The sequence below is a fragment of the Pezoporus flaviventris genome, unplaced genomic scaffold, assembly GCF_033815535.1.
Source record: "Pezoporus flaviventris isolate CSIRO_AGI_PZ_B2104156 unplaced genomic scaffold, CSIRO_AGI_Pfla_v1 ptg000002l, whole genome shotgun sequence".
NCBI classification, from domain to species: Eukaryota; Metazoa; Chordata; class Aves; order Psittaciformes; family Psittacidae; genus Pezoporus; species Pezoporus flaviventris.
Window position 1 is genome coordinate 43,948,337 of NW_026892550.1, and position 15,868 is coordinate 43,964,204.

At 41.0% G+C, this 15,868-nt stretch overlaps 1 protein-coding gene and 1 long non-coding RNA gene across 2 annotated transcripts in view; one reads left to right on the top strand and one right to left on the bottom strand.

Moving 5' to 3' along the window:
- Window positions 1–846: 846 nt before the first annotated feature.
- The window catches only part of FHIP1A (FHF complex subunit HOOK interacting protein 1A), a 78,506-nt gene continuing 63,484 nt past the window's right edge, over window positions 847–15,868 (bottom strand). The window contains exons 8-13 of the mRNA XM_061477098.1: window positions 12,764–12,843; window positions 11,143–11,330; window positions 9,616–10,656; window positions 5,999–6,177; window positions 5,561–5,699; window positions 847–1,488 (exon numbers count right to left, since the gene is read on the bottom strand). Of these exons, the coding sequence (XP_061333082.1) occupies window positions 1,238–1,488; window positions 5,561–5,699; window positions 5,999–6,177; window positions 9,616–10,656; window positions 11,143–11,330; window positions 12,764–12,843 (1,878 nt within the window). The 3' untranslated portion in view covers window positions 847–1,237. The remainder of the gene's footprint in view (window positions 1,489–5,560; window positions 5,700–5,998; window positions 6,178–9,615; window positions 10,657–11,142; window positions 11,331–12,763; window positions 12,844–15,868) is intronic.
- Window positions 3,205–4,299, top strand: LOC133281566 (uncharacterized). Its single transcript, XR_009747544.1, has 2 exons — window positions 3,205–3,612; window positions 3,949–4,299. It is a non-coding gene; the product is annotated as an uncharacterized LOC133281566 (long non-coding RNA).

Genomic DNA, 15,868 nt, shown 5'->3' on the forward strand with positions numbered 1-15,868 from the left:
AAATGCCATGGTGATACACCAATTCATCATGTTTAGGTTCTTCTAATGAAGCCCATTACTCAGAAGAGTATTTTCTCAAGCAGTTAGTCACCAGCAGACAGCGTTCCCTGTTACTCCTTTCTTTTCTACAGCTGGTGAATAGTCTGGTCCTCCCCTCACCATCACAAAAGTGCAATATTAGGAAAAGTCAACACCTAAATTAAAAGTAAACAAACAGTATTTAACTTTCCCTTAACTAAAAACATAACAATAAAACAGAACAGCTTTCAGGAGCAAGCCAACCTTTTTCATTAAAAAAAGACAAAAACCAGCCTGCTGTCCTTCTAATACTACTGAAAGATATTGAATACCTTTCTTTAGCTTATTAAAATAAGCATAAAACCAAACTACATACTAATTACAGCTTGCATAGAAATATTTTGTTTTGTACTTTGTGCAAATCTTACTAAATAAGGCATGCTGGAGAGTTTAGGTAGCAATGCAGTAGTTATCAAAGAATGCTGAGAAACTGCAAGGAGAATTCCAGGCAGTCTGCAATCCACATCCACTTACACAGTTCATTTGACTTCAAAGACCAACAGCTGATAGCTGCAGATCTGTCTGTAACATAAGGCAATATGGTATGTGTAGGGTCCAGCACCTGCTTTCAGCTAGTCATGGGTTTAACACACATAAGATCACTTGAATTCAACAAACCAGAGCCTCTAGTTAAAAAGGGCTTTAGATGTGGATTGGTAAGAAGCCCATTTCAGGGGAAAAGGAAAGGAAGGGAAGAACAGACAAACACTTGAAGCAGCACAACCCTTTGCATAAAGGGGTTTTGTGCAGATTTTGCATATGTGTTTTTCCAAACTTCTTCTAACTAATTATCCAGAAGAGAATTTCTGGAACAGAAAAAGCTAAAATGTTTGCCTCTTGTAGCCAACCAACAAGTGTCCATCGCAGAGATTCAACAGGATTCAGTTACACCAAAGAAGGTGGTTGGGTAAAGAGGAGGAGATAAAGTAGGGACCTGCAGTAGGAGCAGTATCAGAAATCTCTGAAATAAGTTACATAGCACAGAGGGAAATTATAAGGCCTAATATAAAGTAACATGGAATAACATTATGTCTCCTCCTTCCCCCTCCAAATCAAGTATTTTCAGGAATTACTGAAGTACAACCTTCTTTTGTAAGCAGCTTCGCATTAAAAATTTGAACTCCAAAAGCTTTTTTAAAAAACACATTTTAAAACCCCACTAATAATAATCCTCAAAGTCCCCCAGTATTTTGTAACATAAAATGGAATGTTCCTGGGCAAGAGCTGCCAGCTCCTTCAGGAACTCTGGGAAGAGGGCAGCTGCAAGTACGGCATTCCTCACGTGGGCAGGAAGGCTGGGATGAGCCAGGCCTTTCTTTCTTTTCTGTACCAGGAAAGGCTGGAGTACCGCTGGGTAAGCTTCAGAGAAGTTCTTTCCTTTGCCTGCATTGCTGCTGTGCTGGATATTACCTAAAGCCAGGAAAAAGAGGAAGAGAGCAAGAGGACAGGAAAAAAAAAGGAAAACAAAAAGATTCAGTATATTAAGCATACCTGGTATTTGCACAGTGTCCAAACCCAGTTTAAGAGGGTTATGTTCAGAGGTGTAGTTTGCTGTACCCAGACCATGCAGGGAGATACTCCATTAATCCAACATTTTAAAGCTCTACATGGCCTGATTCTATTGCATTTTTATTAGCTCTCTTTCCCTAGGTTATACATTATTCAGTTCCAGCTCTGATGACAGAAATATGTGGGCAGGAGTCAAGGGAAAGAGTAATATGGATTTACCTTATGAAATAGTAGATAATATCTATCCATCTAGACCCAGCATGTTTGTCTCAGTTTAAATGATACTATGCTCTAGCCCTCCCCCAGATCAAAATACAGCTTGGGCTTTACTTCTCTCTTTCTTTCTCTATCCTCTCCCCATGAATCATCGTGCAAATGGATTTGAGGCTGAGTTACCACATCACCGTGAGAGTTTGAAGCAAGTTGAAACTAAGGGAAAAAACGTTTGGAAAGTTGAGTTTTCTACAGCTGTGTTCCCCACTAACTGCACTTACCTTTAACTCCCTGTAAAGCAGCTAAACAGTAAGAAAAGGGCAAGCGAAAAACCACCGTGTGCTTTGCTATCTGATCTCTGCTGCCAGAGTTCAGAGGATCAGGGCTTAAGCATCAGAATGCATGGAATTACAGTAACAGCAGCACTTAAATTTCAATCAATTGCTCCTTGCTTCAACTTGAAGTAGAACAGAGCTTTAATTAGACGATAATTAATTTAGAGAAACTAAAAAGGTGACACAATGTAACACTGATGGAAATAAATACTGTACAAATTAAAATTAACTTGCAGAACTCGCTGCCACAAGGTATCATTGAGGCCAGAAGCAGAGAGAGACAAAATCCTGTCTAACTTACAAGTAGATGTTCTCATGAGCTGTGTAAGTAAATCATCAAAAAACATAAGGGACTGTCAGATTAACTCGCAGCAGATAAGGCAACACTACACTGCTGCCTTAAGAACAGGTTGCCTCTGAAGTGCAAGAAGTTTGTGTTAAAACAACAGGTTACAGCATCCATTTTCTGAAACCTCTCCAAGCAGCCAGTGTGAGGACCAAGGACCAGTAGAGGAATGCCTCACCGAATGCAGCAGAGCAATCCCTCTGTAGCTCTCCTGAAGCACTGTGGGATTACCGTACATTTCCAAATACTCAAAAGAAATGTTCATCTTAATCACCTAACAGAGTTGTACTTTTCTGGAGTTTCAAAAACCTTTCCGACTCCAGACTTATCAATCATTCATATTGTTATTCTACAAATGCCTACTACAGACACAGTACAGGAATTTCAGTGCTGTGGAAAAGTCTGGCTGTGGGAGGAAAACAACTTAAATTATGAATTACAATGAAAAGACAAAGTTTTGAGCTTCCCTTGAAGATTGTTTTTTTTTTTAGATTTTCTAACATCAAAATGTTTCATAATTAATATCTTAAGCTTTTTAAAACAGATTAGCCAATGTAACTAGAATGCGAGGATACTGTCCAAGATTACTCGTTTTTAAACTCTTCCCTTCAAAAAGCATCCAAATTGATACTTTTTTTCTAAAAATCATTTTGATTTACATTTATCTGCTTGGGGGGGAGGGGGAGGGAGGGTGTGTGGAGGTGGTGGTGAGGGGAAGAAACACAGAAAGCTGTTCTAGACACCAGAGATTTGATGTTTCTCTTTGACCACGACTGTCCATTTCTTTCTAGAGTGAGGGTACAAACCGAATCATACAGTTGAGAAACTGAGTACTTTGGAGATAGTGTCACCTACACACATGAAAGAGGGGCAGCATTTCATATGGGATCTACATCACCTCTAGGCAGCTCTACCTACCTAACCAGAACCCAAACTACTGTGTAAGGAAAGCACATACTACTGTGAGCAGAAAATAATTATCCTTTTCTGCTCAAACGCCTTCAGAGACCATCACTGTCAAGAGAAAGGAAATGCTCTAGAATATTTGTGGCTTACATTTGTGTCCCCCAGTAAATCTGGCTTCCATTTTTCAGATGTGAATTCTGCAGGAGGCCAGTTATGCTCAGACCTGTGCTTAAAACTTTGGGGTTACTCATCACTTCCATTTGGGGGGTTAGGGGGGGGAAAACCCAAAGGACAGCCAGTTTGCATGGTGCTCAAAGGTGGCATTCAAGCTAATGTGAATAATTCTACAGGAATTCCTCCTGGTTTTTTTTTTTTCATTTAGCATTATTGCAACTGGTCCTACCTTGAACTTCTTAATAAATATAATGAACTACAGTGGGTTGATGGACGACTGAGCCAACTTGCCCCTAGGGTTACAGTTTAATGACTCACATCACCAGTCTTGTGGGGAACCAAGTCTGCAGTTATCCAGACATTTATTTATTCTCCATCTCTTTGCAGGAGTTGTCACATCACAGAAGAAAATGTACCAAGAGGATGACTAAGCAGTCTTATTTTGAATTCCTAAATAATGTCCAGCATGAGTCAACCTGGCAAATTCTGAAGTCCACGGAAGAAAACTGATGTAAAATAGGAAGTATAAATAAATGCTATTGGGAATGCATTATATAAAACTTCTTATTGCCAGCACCTGAAAAAAAGGGACTCTAAGTGTTGCCTCCTAATCTCATCCCCACATGCTACCTACAGTACCATCTAACTGTAAGGCTTTCTAATCTATGGCACGAGAATGTGGAGCCTAAAATGCTACTGATGTTTGCAATGAACAGCTCCTTTATGGCATGCACCTTCCACAGTCTAATTCTTTGAGAAACAGCCTTAGCAAGATCATAATTTTACAGACTAGATGTACTGCAAGTCTTAGAAACACAGACCCTGCTGACTACGTATATTATTCTTCAGAACCTTGAAAATGAAAACACAACTAAAATGGTACAATAAAAGTTCTGCTTCCCACACCTTTGGAAACCCAAGAAAAGTATCAACATCTTCACAGAGTGATTATTAATGGCAGAGGGTGATTATTAATGACTCCTAATGATGAGAAAGCACATAACCATAGCACAGCAGCCTCTCTTGAACCCTGTGGCTGAGTCAGCTCTTAAATCACTGCAGTCACTGCTCTCACCAAATTTTATGCATTCTCATCATGCAGGAAGTTGGCTTTTAAGGGAAACCTGCGCCCAACACTGTCTGCTCAACAGCAAGCTGAGAACAAGCACGTCCTCATGGCTGGGCCCCAACTCTATTAGTTGCCTGGCTGCATCTGGAAAGTTCTTAGTTAGAACTTAAGATTCTTCATTTTGCTTACTTTGACTACCTTCCCCCATGGCAGTGTAAATACCGGTAACACTCTAGACAGGTGTAGTGCGCACTTTGCTTGAGAAACAGCAGGTCTTACAGAAGTCCCCTGGAAAACTTGTTGGAATGATATCTATTTAATTCCCCACTGCTCTCAGTGTCCTGGCTTTCACACCCACCCACCCTCCACACACCCCTTCTTTTGTTGTTGTTGTTTGCTTTGGGTTTCATTCAAAAAAGTATATTAGAAGTTTTCTGGCTAATATTAATATTTATCTCCTTCAGTAGTAGCCCACACCATGACACAAAGCCTTATTCAGTTGTTGCAGAAATCAATTCATCCTGGACTTCTGTCCTCTCAAACATTTGTCAAAAAAGAGCCAATGACTAACTGAAGGTCAGGCTAAAAATAAAACGAAATCATACACATATGCCACCTCACCTCATGCCTTGAAAGCAAGTTTGTTTATGGCCAAACTGACAGCAAGCCAAGAGCTGATTTTGTTACTGCTTTAAAAAGATATTTTCTGTTCAGCAGACAGCAAATAAAAGCTTCTAAAGAGCAAAGAATATCCAAATAGATCCATATACTGTAGCCTACTGGGCATCATCAGTTTAAAATCAGAAGGATGCATCTGGCTGATGATATTCACACCACACCACACCTACATTTAATCATCCTGCAGAAAAGGAGAGAGGTAAATGGTGAGTCATTCCACCCAGCACCCCTCTGAGTGTGGTTAACATTTACCTTTGGTTAGCAATTCTTCCGCAGCATCAGACATGTCCACACGAAAAAGCAAGTACTGCTGGGCCTCCAGGAGAAGACCTGGGAAGTCTTTTTCAACAGAAGCAAAATGCTCAATTTTATTTTTCACAGATGCCAGCACCTGCCGAAACAACAATAACAATTACTGCTTCCTGCCTCACTCCCAGTGCAGCCACAGACTGAACACTCAGGCTTTCTCTAGCTGCCTTAAAATAGAGTTGTGAAAAAACTTATGGTCATGCAGAATTTTCAGTTCCTTTCCAGTTTCATTACAAATGTAATTAAAGCATGGAAATGAGATGAGAAGCTCTCAGACAGGTGGAAAAGCAACAGGTGGAACTGGAAAGAGCTAACCTAAGGTTTAATGAGACACCAAAAATATCGTTTCAATAGGTACGGCTAACAGTTGTGGTCAAATACCTGATAAAGTGACCGCACACTAGGCTGGAACACCATGTTGGTGTTGAGCAGAAAGGAGCGAAGAAGAGGCTGTGGGTAACTTGCCAGCTGAGTAATAATCCCAATAAGCAGTAAATTGACATGCAAGGAATTCTCCAGCATGTTCTCCAGCTTTGACAACACTACACTGATGAACGGTCCTGCAAGAGAAGAACAAGAAGGAATCAATGCTTTTGTTTCCACAGAAGAAAAATTCTAAGATCCAGGAAACAGGCATTTGAAAGGAATTTTGATCATCATAACCAACAAAATTAGACCTCCCACACACTAATTAAAGCCAGTAGGGAGAAAAAACAAACTGTATCTGAACAGACAAAATAGACTTAACAGAGGTGTTAAAAGCTTTGTGATTAGAAGCACTTTTGCTAGCTAGCCAATCAGTTCACATTAATGGCACATTTTACATGCAGAACTATTCTCTTTACATGTTCCAGTAAGGATTTAGCCTAGTACCTTACGGTCTACTGTTCTGTTCCCCCTGAATTTAACTGGAATGGTATCACTAGTTTCAATGAAACTGAATCTGCCCTTGTTACTCTTGTTGTGCCTTACTTTTATGACTGGGCAAAGGAAATTATAGCTAGCTTTCTTATAAAAACCCTGTGGTGTTCTAAAGGAAATATAAACATTCTACTCAAAACATAAAAATCAAGATCTGTGATAGTTCACATCACAAGAAATGGCATCTTCAGCACTGCAAAGAGTCACACAAAGCAGGGAAGACATTAAAATAGATTTATAAACAAAATTATTGGTAGACATAGGCTTAATCATATAAATGTCACCAGTAAATAATAGCTTTAGTTTGTGTATTCCTGCTGCAGGATAACTGCTGAAGTACAAGAGCATTTACCATGGAAGTACATAAACCCCTAGTGCTCAAGCTTAAGAAATATTTGTAAGGCTGAGCATGACTTTAACCAAATACTACACATCATTAGACAATACAGCTGGTGAGATGCTTGAGGCAGTCTGTACAAGTGACCTAAACACAAGTAAAGCCTTAGAAACATCCCTTGTCCCACACCCAGTCCCACCACTCTATTCTGGCTGTGTAAAAGCTAGGGAAACCATGCAGAAGAATCCCTAAGTGATTTTGATACAGGACTGATAGCTTTGAATACACCACCCTTGTCCCTGGCACAAAATGCATGTCACAGGCATTTCTAGGGTCAAGCAGGTGGCTATAATCCGACCCCATCCCACCACCCCTCAGCTAACAAATGGCTGTTTGTAGCCCAGTTACATGTAATTTAGCCCAGCTTAATGTGCGCACTGTGAACTATGGCAGAGGCTAAAGAAATTCTAGGCAAACACAACAGTAAGGAGCAAATCAGAAGCACATACATTGCTACTTCATCTAACATAGCTTCACTAAAGGCTGAAGTCTATCATGTTTTATAGCAAGCATGAGTACAAAGCAAGCACTCCCTCGAGATTCATATATCATGATGACACACAGCTCCGCTCACAAAAGGAAAGGAAGGAGGGCCGGTGCTGACAAGACTTTATGTGGCTGCTACCTTTCAGCCACCACGCTGGCCATCAGAGTGAAGGTTAACATCACATCCTACAGGAATCCCACCTGCCTGGATACCCAGTGGAGAAACTCCAAGACATTTTGTCGAGGTAGAGTTTCTCCTGTCCCTACATAACCTACTACTTCCCCTCTCATGTTCATGGTGACATTTCCACAAAGCTCCTGAGGACCACAGTGCAGTGGGAACAGTACTGTATCAAAAGAGATGGCAGGGGAAGGAGCTAAGAGATATCACTGTTTCTCTCCTCTACATCAGACTTGGAAGCTAAGCAGGTAAAGCTGAAGCTAAATACTTGTAACAAGTGCAGTATGCCACTGCAACAGAGGATACCAATACATCCAAAAATTTCTCAGTGGTAGAGTGACTTTCGCCCCATGAAAAGACCGGGACAAGAATTAGAGCTTGCAAGCCTTGAAAGAAACAGGGTAAACTGATGAGAAGTCAAAAAAATAATTCTTTTCCTGACTGCGCATCTTTATGTGGCCATGAAGTCAAGCTCTCCTGTTCCCGAACACCACATTCTTCCTTGCTCAGGGGAAAATTGCACACAGGCATAGGACATTTTCTTCACAGATCCACAGACCTGAAAAGAGCATCTCTGCACACTTATTGGGAGCCTCTGTCTGATATCTGATTCTGCAGAGAAGCCCCACGATCCCATGACAGCATCCCAAAACAGTGAAAGCAACCAGAAATCCTCATCACACATATGCAAATACAGCATTCCAAATTAAATATATTATTGTATTTGAAAGATACTGCAATCTCAACATTTCTGAGGTATTGTTACGAGCACCTCCTTACTTACAATCACTAAGATCTTCTTTAAAGCAAGGTAAATAACATAAAACATGTGGAGCAAACAGCAAGGCTTTTCATGTTTGTTTTTACTGTTTTGTTCTGCTTGGTTGTGGGGTCTTGTGGGTTTGGGGAGGGTGAGTTTTTCTGTGTGGTTTTGGTGTGGGTTTTGGTGTGGGTTTTTTTGAAAGGAACAAACAGGCAGGGATCAGATGAAGAACGAGAGTCAGGAACAACATTTTTGAGCTGCACTTGACAGCAGATAATGGGAAACAGAAAGGTTTGAATGTGATTAGCTTCTGGTACTACAGGAAATTGTCACTACAGCAAAAATAGCAAATTGATTGAAAAACAGCCTGAATTTTCAATTAAGAAACAGTGCCAGACAAGCTGGCCACAGCTGACCAGAAAGGGCCTCATTTCAAAGGACACAAATGCTTTTTCTCCCTCCTTTCAAATGAACAAGAAGCCATCTTATAGAGGTTTTATTTTGGATGAGGAAACCTAGATACATTATCATTTCTTATTATTTGTATGACTGTGGTATCTAGGAAACCCAATTAAAGACCAGAAGACCCTTGCGCAAGGAGATATACAGATCACAAGCCCACTCTAACCTTCGGCAGCACTGTCATTCCTGAATGGCTTGGACAGTTTGCGGAGACCAAGCTTAAAATGCTGCCTGGCACAAGGCAGAAAAACATCCCAACAGCGAGGGCTGACCTGACACTGGAGGAATAGGGTGCCAGGACAGAGCATGGAGACAGGCACGTACAGACCTGGCACAAGTGCTGCCACCTCGTGCTAAAATGGGAAATAGCAGAGGAGAAAGGCAACGTGACAGCCACCAGGAGGGATTATTTACCTGACCTCTGTACACTAGAACAGTAACTCTAATTCCATTTCAACTGCAAAAGCTTCCTCTAGCGTGATGGGGTGCTCACATACAAAGAGCATAGCCCCTGCTCAAGATTTTAAACAATTACCAAAAAAAAAAGAAAAGCAACCCAGAAGACCCCTGAGCACCACCACTTGCTGTCACCACACTGCTTGCTCTGCTCTACTTTCATGTTGGACCTCTCACTCTTCCTGGGCCAGCCTTAGCTATTTGGGCTATATTCTCTATAGTGCCAGGTCTGTTCCTTGCTCTGTGCTTGTGCTGCGTGCTACACAGTGGGACACCTTTAATCAACATGACTTCCTGTATTTGTTACGTATGTCATTAACGGGACATTCCACCTGTAAATGGAGCACTCTGGCTCCTTCCAGCGTGCTTAGGAGAAACATCCTCCTTTGGTCCAAAGGGAGATGACACACTCTCCGCAGAAGGGGTGTCTGCTGAGAAATTCTCAAAGTCCTCCTCCTCTTCTGCAGGAGAGACAGGGTCAGGAGTATCCAACTGTTGCTCCTCCAAGCTTGCACTGTTTGGATCCAGTTCCTTAATAATTTTGTCATACTGTGCAATGAAATCCTCACCATCTGTGCTCAGCAGTCTTACACTTAAGTTACGATCTGCCTCCTGAGGAGAAAGCTTCAACTCTATGTCTGGCTGTGGATCGATCTCCATCATATTCTGGTTTATTTGTTCTTTCATTACACCTTGAGTCAAGCTTGAATTTCTCTTACTGTGCTCATCCAAGTCGATTTCCAGTTGGCTCTTTGCAAGAGGCCCATTGACTACAGTCTGGCTTTGGACCTTATGTTCTCTGGCTGTATTTAAAGTTTTCTCCTTGGAGCTGTCATCCTCTTCAGTATCCTTCTGGGCACATAACCTGTAAACCATAATATCATCCTGAAAGTCTGATTCCTCTATGTAAGATCCTTTGATGAGCATGATGGCACTTTTTTTCATTTCTTGGATGTATTTTGGTGGCTCTGCAGGTGGCTGCATCTCTGCGTTTCCCAGATCATCATACGGTTGTGGTGAGCTCACATCAGAACCAGGAGAAATTCCTGTGTCATAGCTATCATCCCATTCTAGCTCCAACTGCATCTTTTCACTAAAAGGAGCTGTTTGAGAGGAGCTACACATGCTAGGTGTCCTTTGCTGGAGCCGAAACATGGGGTGTTCCACATCTGTATTGTTCTCCTCAGCAAGCGTTTGGATAAAGGTGTCTGGATCAGGGTTTACTCCATCATACAAGGCAGACCAAACTTTACAATCTTTCAGGCATTGAAGGATGGCTTCTTGAGCTTCACCCAGGTACTGCAAGTAGCTGAGGTCCACAGATCTTCCGTATTCTACAATGCAGGTAGATTCAGAAAAGCGTCTACCAGAGTCTGAAAGTAAAGAAGATTATTCATACCATGAGTAATATATCAAAAGTTCTTAGCAAGGCACTCACTAAAACATGGCAGATGGAGTCTTTAGACCCAACCATCCAATAAAGCAGGAAGATCAAAGCATAAAGATTGAGAGGTTTGCTCATAAACATACATGACTCATTCCTATTGCCAAGACAGAGCCGTAACTCTGAGATTTCTGAGAGACCAGCCCACATTCAGCCTTTGAAACAACACTGACACACTGAAGCAGCAAGAGTTGCTGTCATGTGTCTGTACATTATTTCCACAAATGCATATTCAAGTTTGATATCTGTTCAAAACAGGTTTCAATAAACCTGGACACATGGCAGGAATTCAAGCAGCTTTCCTGTCCAGGCCTGCCCTGCTTTTTGTTGTCCACATTTCCTTTCGCTCCCATGAGCTGCTTGCTACCAAATCAAACTCAGTTCATGATCTGGCCTTCCCCTGAGCACCAATTACCTTTAGTTTGTGCTGCTTTTGTCCATAGAATATAATCTTTTCCTTGGCTTTCAACTGTTAAGGTGATCCCAGTGGAGCAACACACTGGCATCAGGGCCAGCAGTTTTGCAGCAGACACAGAGTAACAGTCTCTCTCTTTCACAGCGCAACGCTGGCTCAACATCATGTGGTTACATGGGATCAGATACCTGAAACAACAGTGTCTAGCATTACCGCATCATCCTCTCACATTAGAGAAAGCAACAACGTACAAAATACCATTCCCACCCTCCTGCCCTCAACAAATCAAAAGAAACAGTAATAATGAACTTGACAGTGATACCCTCTCAAGTGCATAAAATCCTGACTTTCTGTATTGCAAAGCTATGGTTTGATGGGGAACTGTCAAGATGAGTAGACATAGGAGATCAGTTGTGTCAGAACAGGGAAGTGAACAATCCTTTGCAGGTCAGACCAAACTTGCTGTAAGAAGGGATGGAGGAAGTGTGGGATGGGCAGATGTCAAAGGCCAGCACAGTGGTTTGGTAATAATTTCCTCCTTATATCCAATCTAAACTGCATGAGTTCTGTCTCAGAATCCTCAATTTATTTGTTTTCCTGTGAAATTCAGAGAGAAGCTGTTCATGTTTGCCAGGCAAGCAGCCAGCAAAAAGGAAGGAAGGGTCATCAAGGTGTTTTACTGCAGTAGATGAAGACTGAGCTCTGAGGCTGGGGAGCTATGGGATGTACAAGGAACAGAGGAAGCACAGCCTTGTGTTGAACATCTTCAGAGCACTTTTGTTCAACTCTTTAAGAGCACTTTATTAAGAGCCTTAGTGTTAACTGAACTGATGTTTTGCCATTTCAAATGAAAACAAATTCTAAAGGATTCCCTAAATAAATGAATAAGATTAAATACAGCACTCTACTGCTGCTAGAGTGGCAATGCGAGTTCACTGAGGTCCTGTCAGCATCACCAGGCACATGAGCCAGAGCTATAAAGTATTTCACCTTAATGCCAGTGCATGGAGTGACAGAGTATCTGAAACATTCATGTGATCTACAGTGCTAAATTCAGTTAAACCAGTATTTCCAAATAAATAACCAAAATGGTAAGTATTTTGAAGCAATGCATAGAACCATCAGTTAAAAGCAAAAATAATCAATGCATTTAGTACATTACTTCAGGCTCTTGAACTGCTGTAGGTAGATTGTTATGTATTCTCAGTGAGTGAGGGCTCATAGAGGTGGAAAACAATAGGAAAGAAGGCAGGAGCTGCAAACAAGTATATAGCTCTGTATCACAGTGTATAATACACTAGAGAAAACATGCAGGAGAGAAGAATTATACATTAAGAAGCAGGGAATGAGCAGTTTGGAGGTGATAAATATATTCCTAGGTTCTCTTCTCTCACTTCTACAGAAATAAGTCAAGAGAAAAATCTGCTCTGAAGATCACAGGACATAGATCACACTTCTTCAGGTCTGGTAGACTTTTGTCAGCATCATAAATATCCTTATCTCTGTAGTGTCTTGGATTTCTGCTCTCTTGGAGAAACTCTCATCCAGCTCTGCAACCATAGGTAGAGATTGTGTGTCCCAGAACTGGGATGAAGAGTGGAAAAAGGAGTTTGAGCTTTACCTTAAAACTAGCTGTAACATCACATCTTCACAATGCAAGCCTATGAGAGTTCTGAACAATGCCAAGGAGACCACACAGAGCTGAAAAAAAAAACATAGATGTTGTCAGTTTTTGATCTGGAAATTGTACCTTTCCAATCTTCCCTGCATACTACATTACAAAATGTCTCTGCCCAAGCATCATGCTTTATAAGACACTGTTAGTATCATATTTCATTTTGTAAGCACTCCACGGGATTCTTTTTAAAGTTGTCTAGAGCTATACACATAACATGGTACATTTTAACAAAATACAATCCAGAATTTTCCTTCAAATAAGCTACTAAAAAAGCAGCAATTTACCAGTCTTCAATGTTACTCAAATTCATTAAATTACTTTTAGCATGAACTGAACCCTGTAGTTTCCAAGATAGCTTGTTAGATTTTACCTCTGATGTAGAATTTGAACCAACTACATTCCTTTTCTGAAAGAAAAGTTATAAACCATTTCGAGTTTCTGTTGCTTTAACTATAAGGAATGATTAGTGTTCTGCACATTAAGAACCTGAATGCTTCTATAAATACAGCTTAATGTACTGACACAGACCAGGACTAAATAAGTAATTCTTGTCAGAATATACTCCATATGGAGCGTTCACAATCTCTTCTTTACAGCTCACTTGAACAGCTGGGAACTATGGTAAGGCATGAAGATTCTTTCTGAGACCAGGGGAAAGGAAAGAAAAATGGGATTCCTCATTGGAATAGCATGCTTGCCTTTCTGGCAAAGGTCTGATCAAATATACCTTAAACTAAGTATCACAGGAGTCACACTCAGCAGAGACAAAAATCAAACCTAGTCTGTGACAGGCACCCGACTTTCACTGGCTTTAGGACAGACTGAAAACATGGATTTCTACAGGCTTTGCTGGTCACTAATTAGGAATACACCACCTTCAGAGCTATCACATACTACACTTCTACCTGCCAGGGGCTTGCTAGGCTGCAGTTGTACCCAAATTGGTAGAAGCATGAGCTGTAAGCTTTTGCTGGTTTTCACAGGCCACTGTGCCATTACCCCGCTGCCTCTTAGTGCATATTTTCTCGGGCACATTCTCCTGTGCTGCTTGCTCATGGAAACAGTATCTCACAGCTGGCTCAGACACCGGGACCAGGCTGACGCTCATGAGAGTTATTTAGTGTAAGTTGACCCTTTCCTAAAGTTTCAAGTTAGTGTTTAAATCTTGCCTCTCCCTAAATTAATTATGTAAATGAAAATAATTAATATAGGAAATTAGTTACACTTTTCAGTAACTAAAGAAAGAGATACAGCAAAATAAGCAAAAAGCTACAGATATTTGTCCACCTCATATTTTCAGTCACTGAACATTCTTTCTAATTCATTTATGATTAAATCTTGCCTGGGCATAGCTTCTCTTCCACAGTATGGAATTTCCTCCTCTGCATTCACTCCCCTTACTCCCACTGTTAAAATGCTCTGTTCTAGCTCAGGAGCATACATGTATTTTGCCTTGTGTGGTAGGTATCTCTGTGAAACAGTTAAATGGCAAAGTCTGAGTGAACCCCATTTAGCCTCTGAAGAGCAAACGTTTCTTTGGCTACCTTCCCTAGTTTGGTCAGAAGAACACACACAGCAGAACAAAAGAAAGGGAATAAGCAGATAGAAGAGAAACGGGGAATGCTCATGAACTGGCCGGCTGTGACGCAAATCAGAGCTCAAACTTGCTGCCCTGTCACCGCTGCCCACTGCTTGTACTAGGAGCTAACACCCAGTCCAAAGACCTCATGTCTGCAGAAATATATGAGGCAAGTAAAAAGGCAAGAGAGGAAGAAATAACCAGAACTGGAGTTCACTTGATAGAATGCGGGGGCAGAGTTGAAGAGCTTCACAACAACCTTTTGGAAGAAGTCACATCCTTGCACAAAAGGTGTGTTTTTGCCAGGGGACATTAAGGAAAACCAGAAAATCTCATTTCTTCTGCAAAATTTAGTGAGAGCCAAGCCTAACTCTTCTTCACTCTGTGGGAATTAAAAAAAACGGCTACTGCCTTAAACATTCCTGTATTTAAGAAATCTCCTGCAGTTATAGGGAAAAATTATTCCTTTGTCTTTGCAACGATATTGCAAATCAGGAATCATCTGAATAAATAAAACTAGTCTATTTCTGTATTTTGTAAAAAGAAAAGGTTTCAAATATGCCCAGGAGACAAAGAGGATCATATTTTTACAAGTCCTTTTGGCCACCTGTCTGTACATACGTTTAACCCTGTGAATTATTAATAAGTATTTTTATCAATAATAACATGCAGCTTTTGTGCTACAGAAACACACAGAAGGCTGCAGCTCTGACTTTTGCACTTGGCCAAGCTATACTGCAGAAAACTCATTTAGCATCACCGAACCATTTTGGCTGAGATTCTGAATTGCTCAGAGCTGCAGAATTCTTTACAATTCCCATGGCATTTGCCTATGGAACAGTAATTAATGATTAGCCGAGACAACAGCATGCATTTGCATTTTTGTTGACAGAAGCTGCTTCAGTTTTCAGAGTTAATCCAACTTAGGGATGCAGCAGCAGCAGCATGTAACTATACTTGCATGTACTCATATTTCAAAACAAATTTCAGATGAAGCTACTGTCTCTAATACACAAATTTAATGCACATGCTGGTGTTCTGGCTTCTCTTGTACCTGCACTAAAACATTACCCTTATTTCATCCATGAAGCTGTGCATCGCACAAGACCCAGCCAAGACTGCCAGCCAAGCAAGGCTCAGGAGAGTAGTCCATTGCAACAAGTAGTCATTTTCTCTGCCAGAAGATCCAACTGTCAGCAAAGGTAACTCTACTATCTCTGTCAACAAGCTCTCCAGCCACTGTGATGCATTGTGCCTAGGCTGAAAAGGGGCTCAGTGCAAATTTGAGATAAACATTATTACATACAGGAGTGAAGGCAAAGAAAAGGAAGCAGCAATCTGATCATTTCGGCAAGAAAGCACCTTCTTTTAATCAAAGAAGAATGCAGGCAACATGACAGTTAAGTAAACATGCTACAATAATATAGACTTGATTCCTGAGAAATACACTGGCAATACTACAATTCACA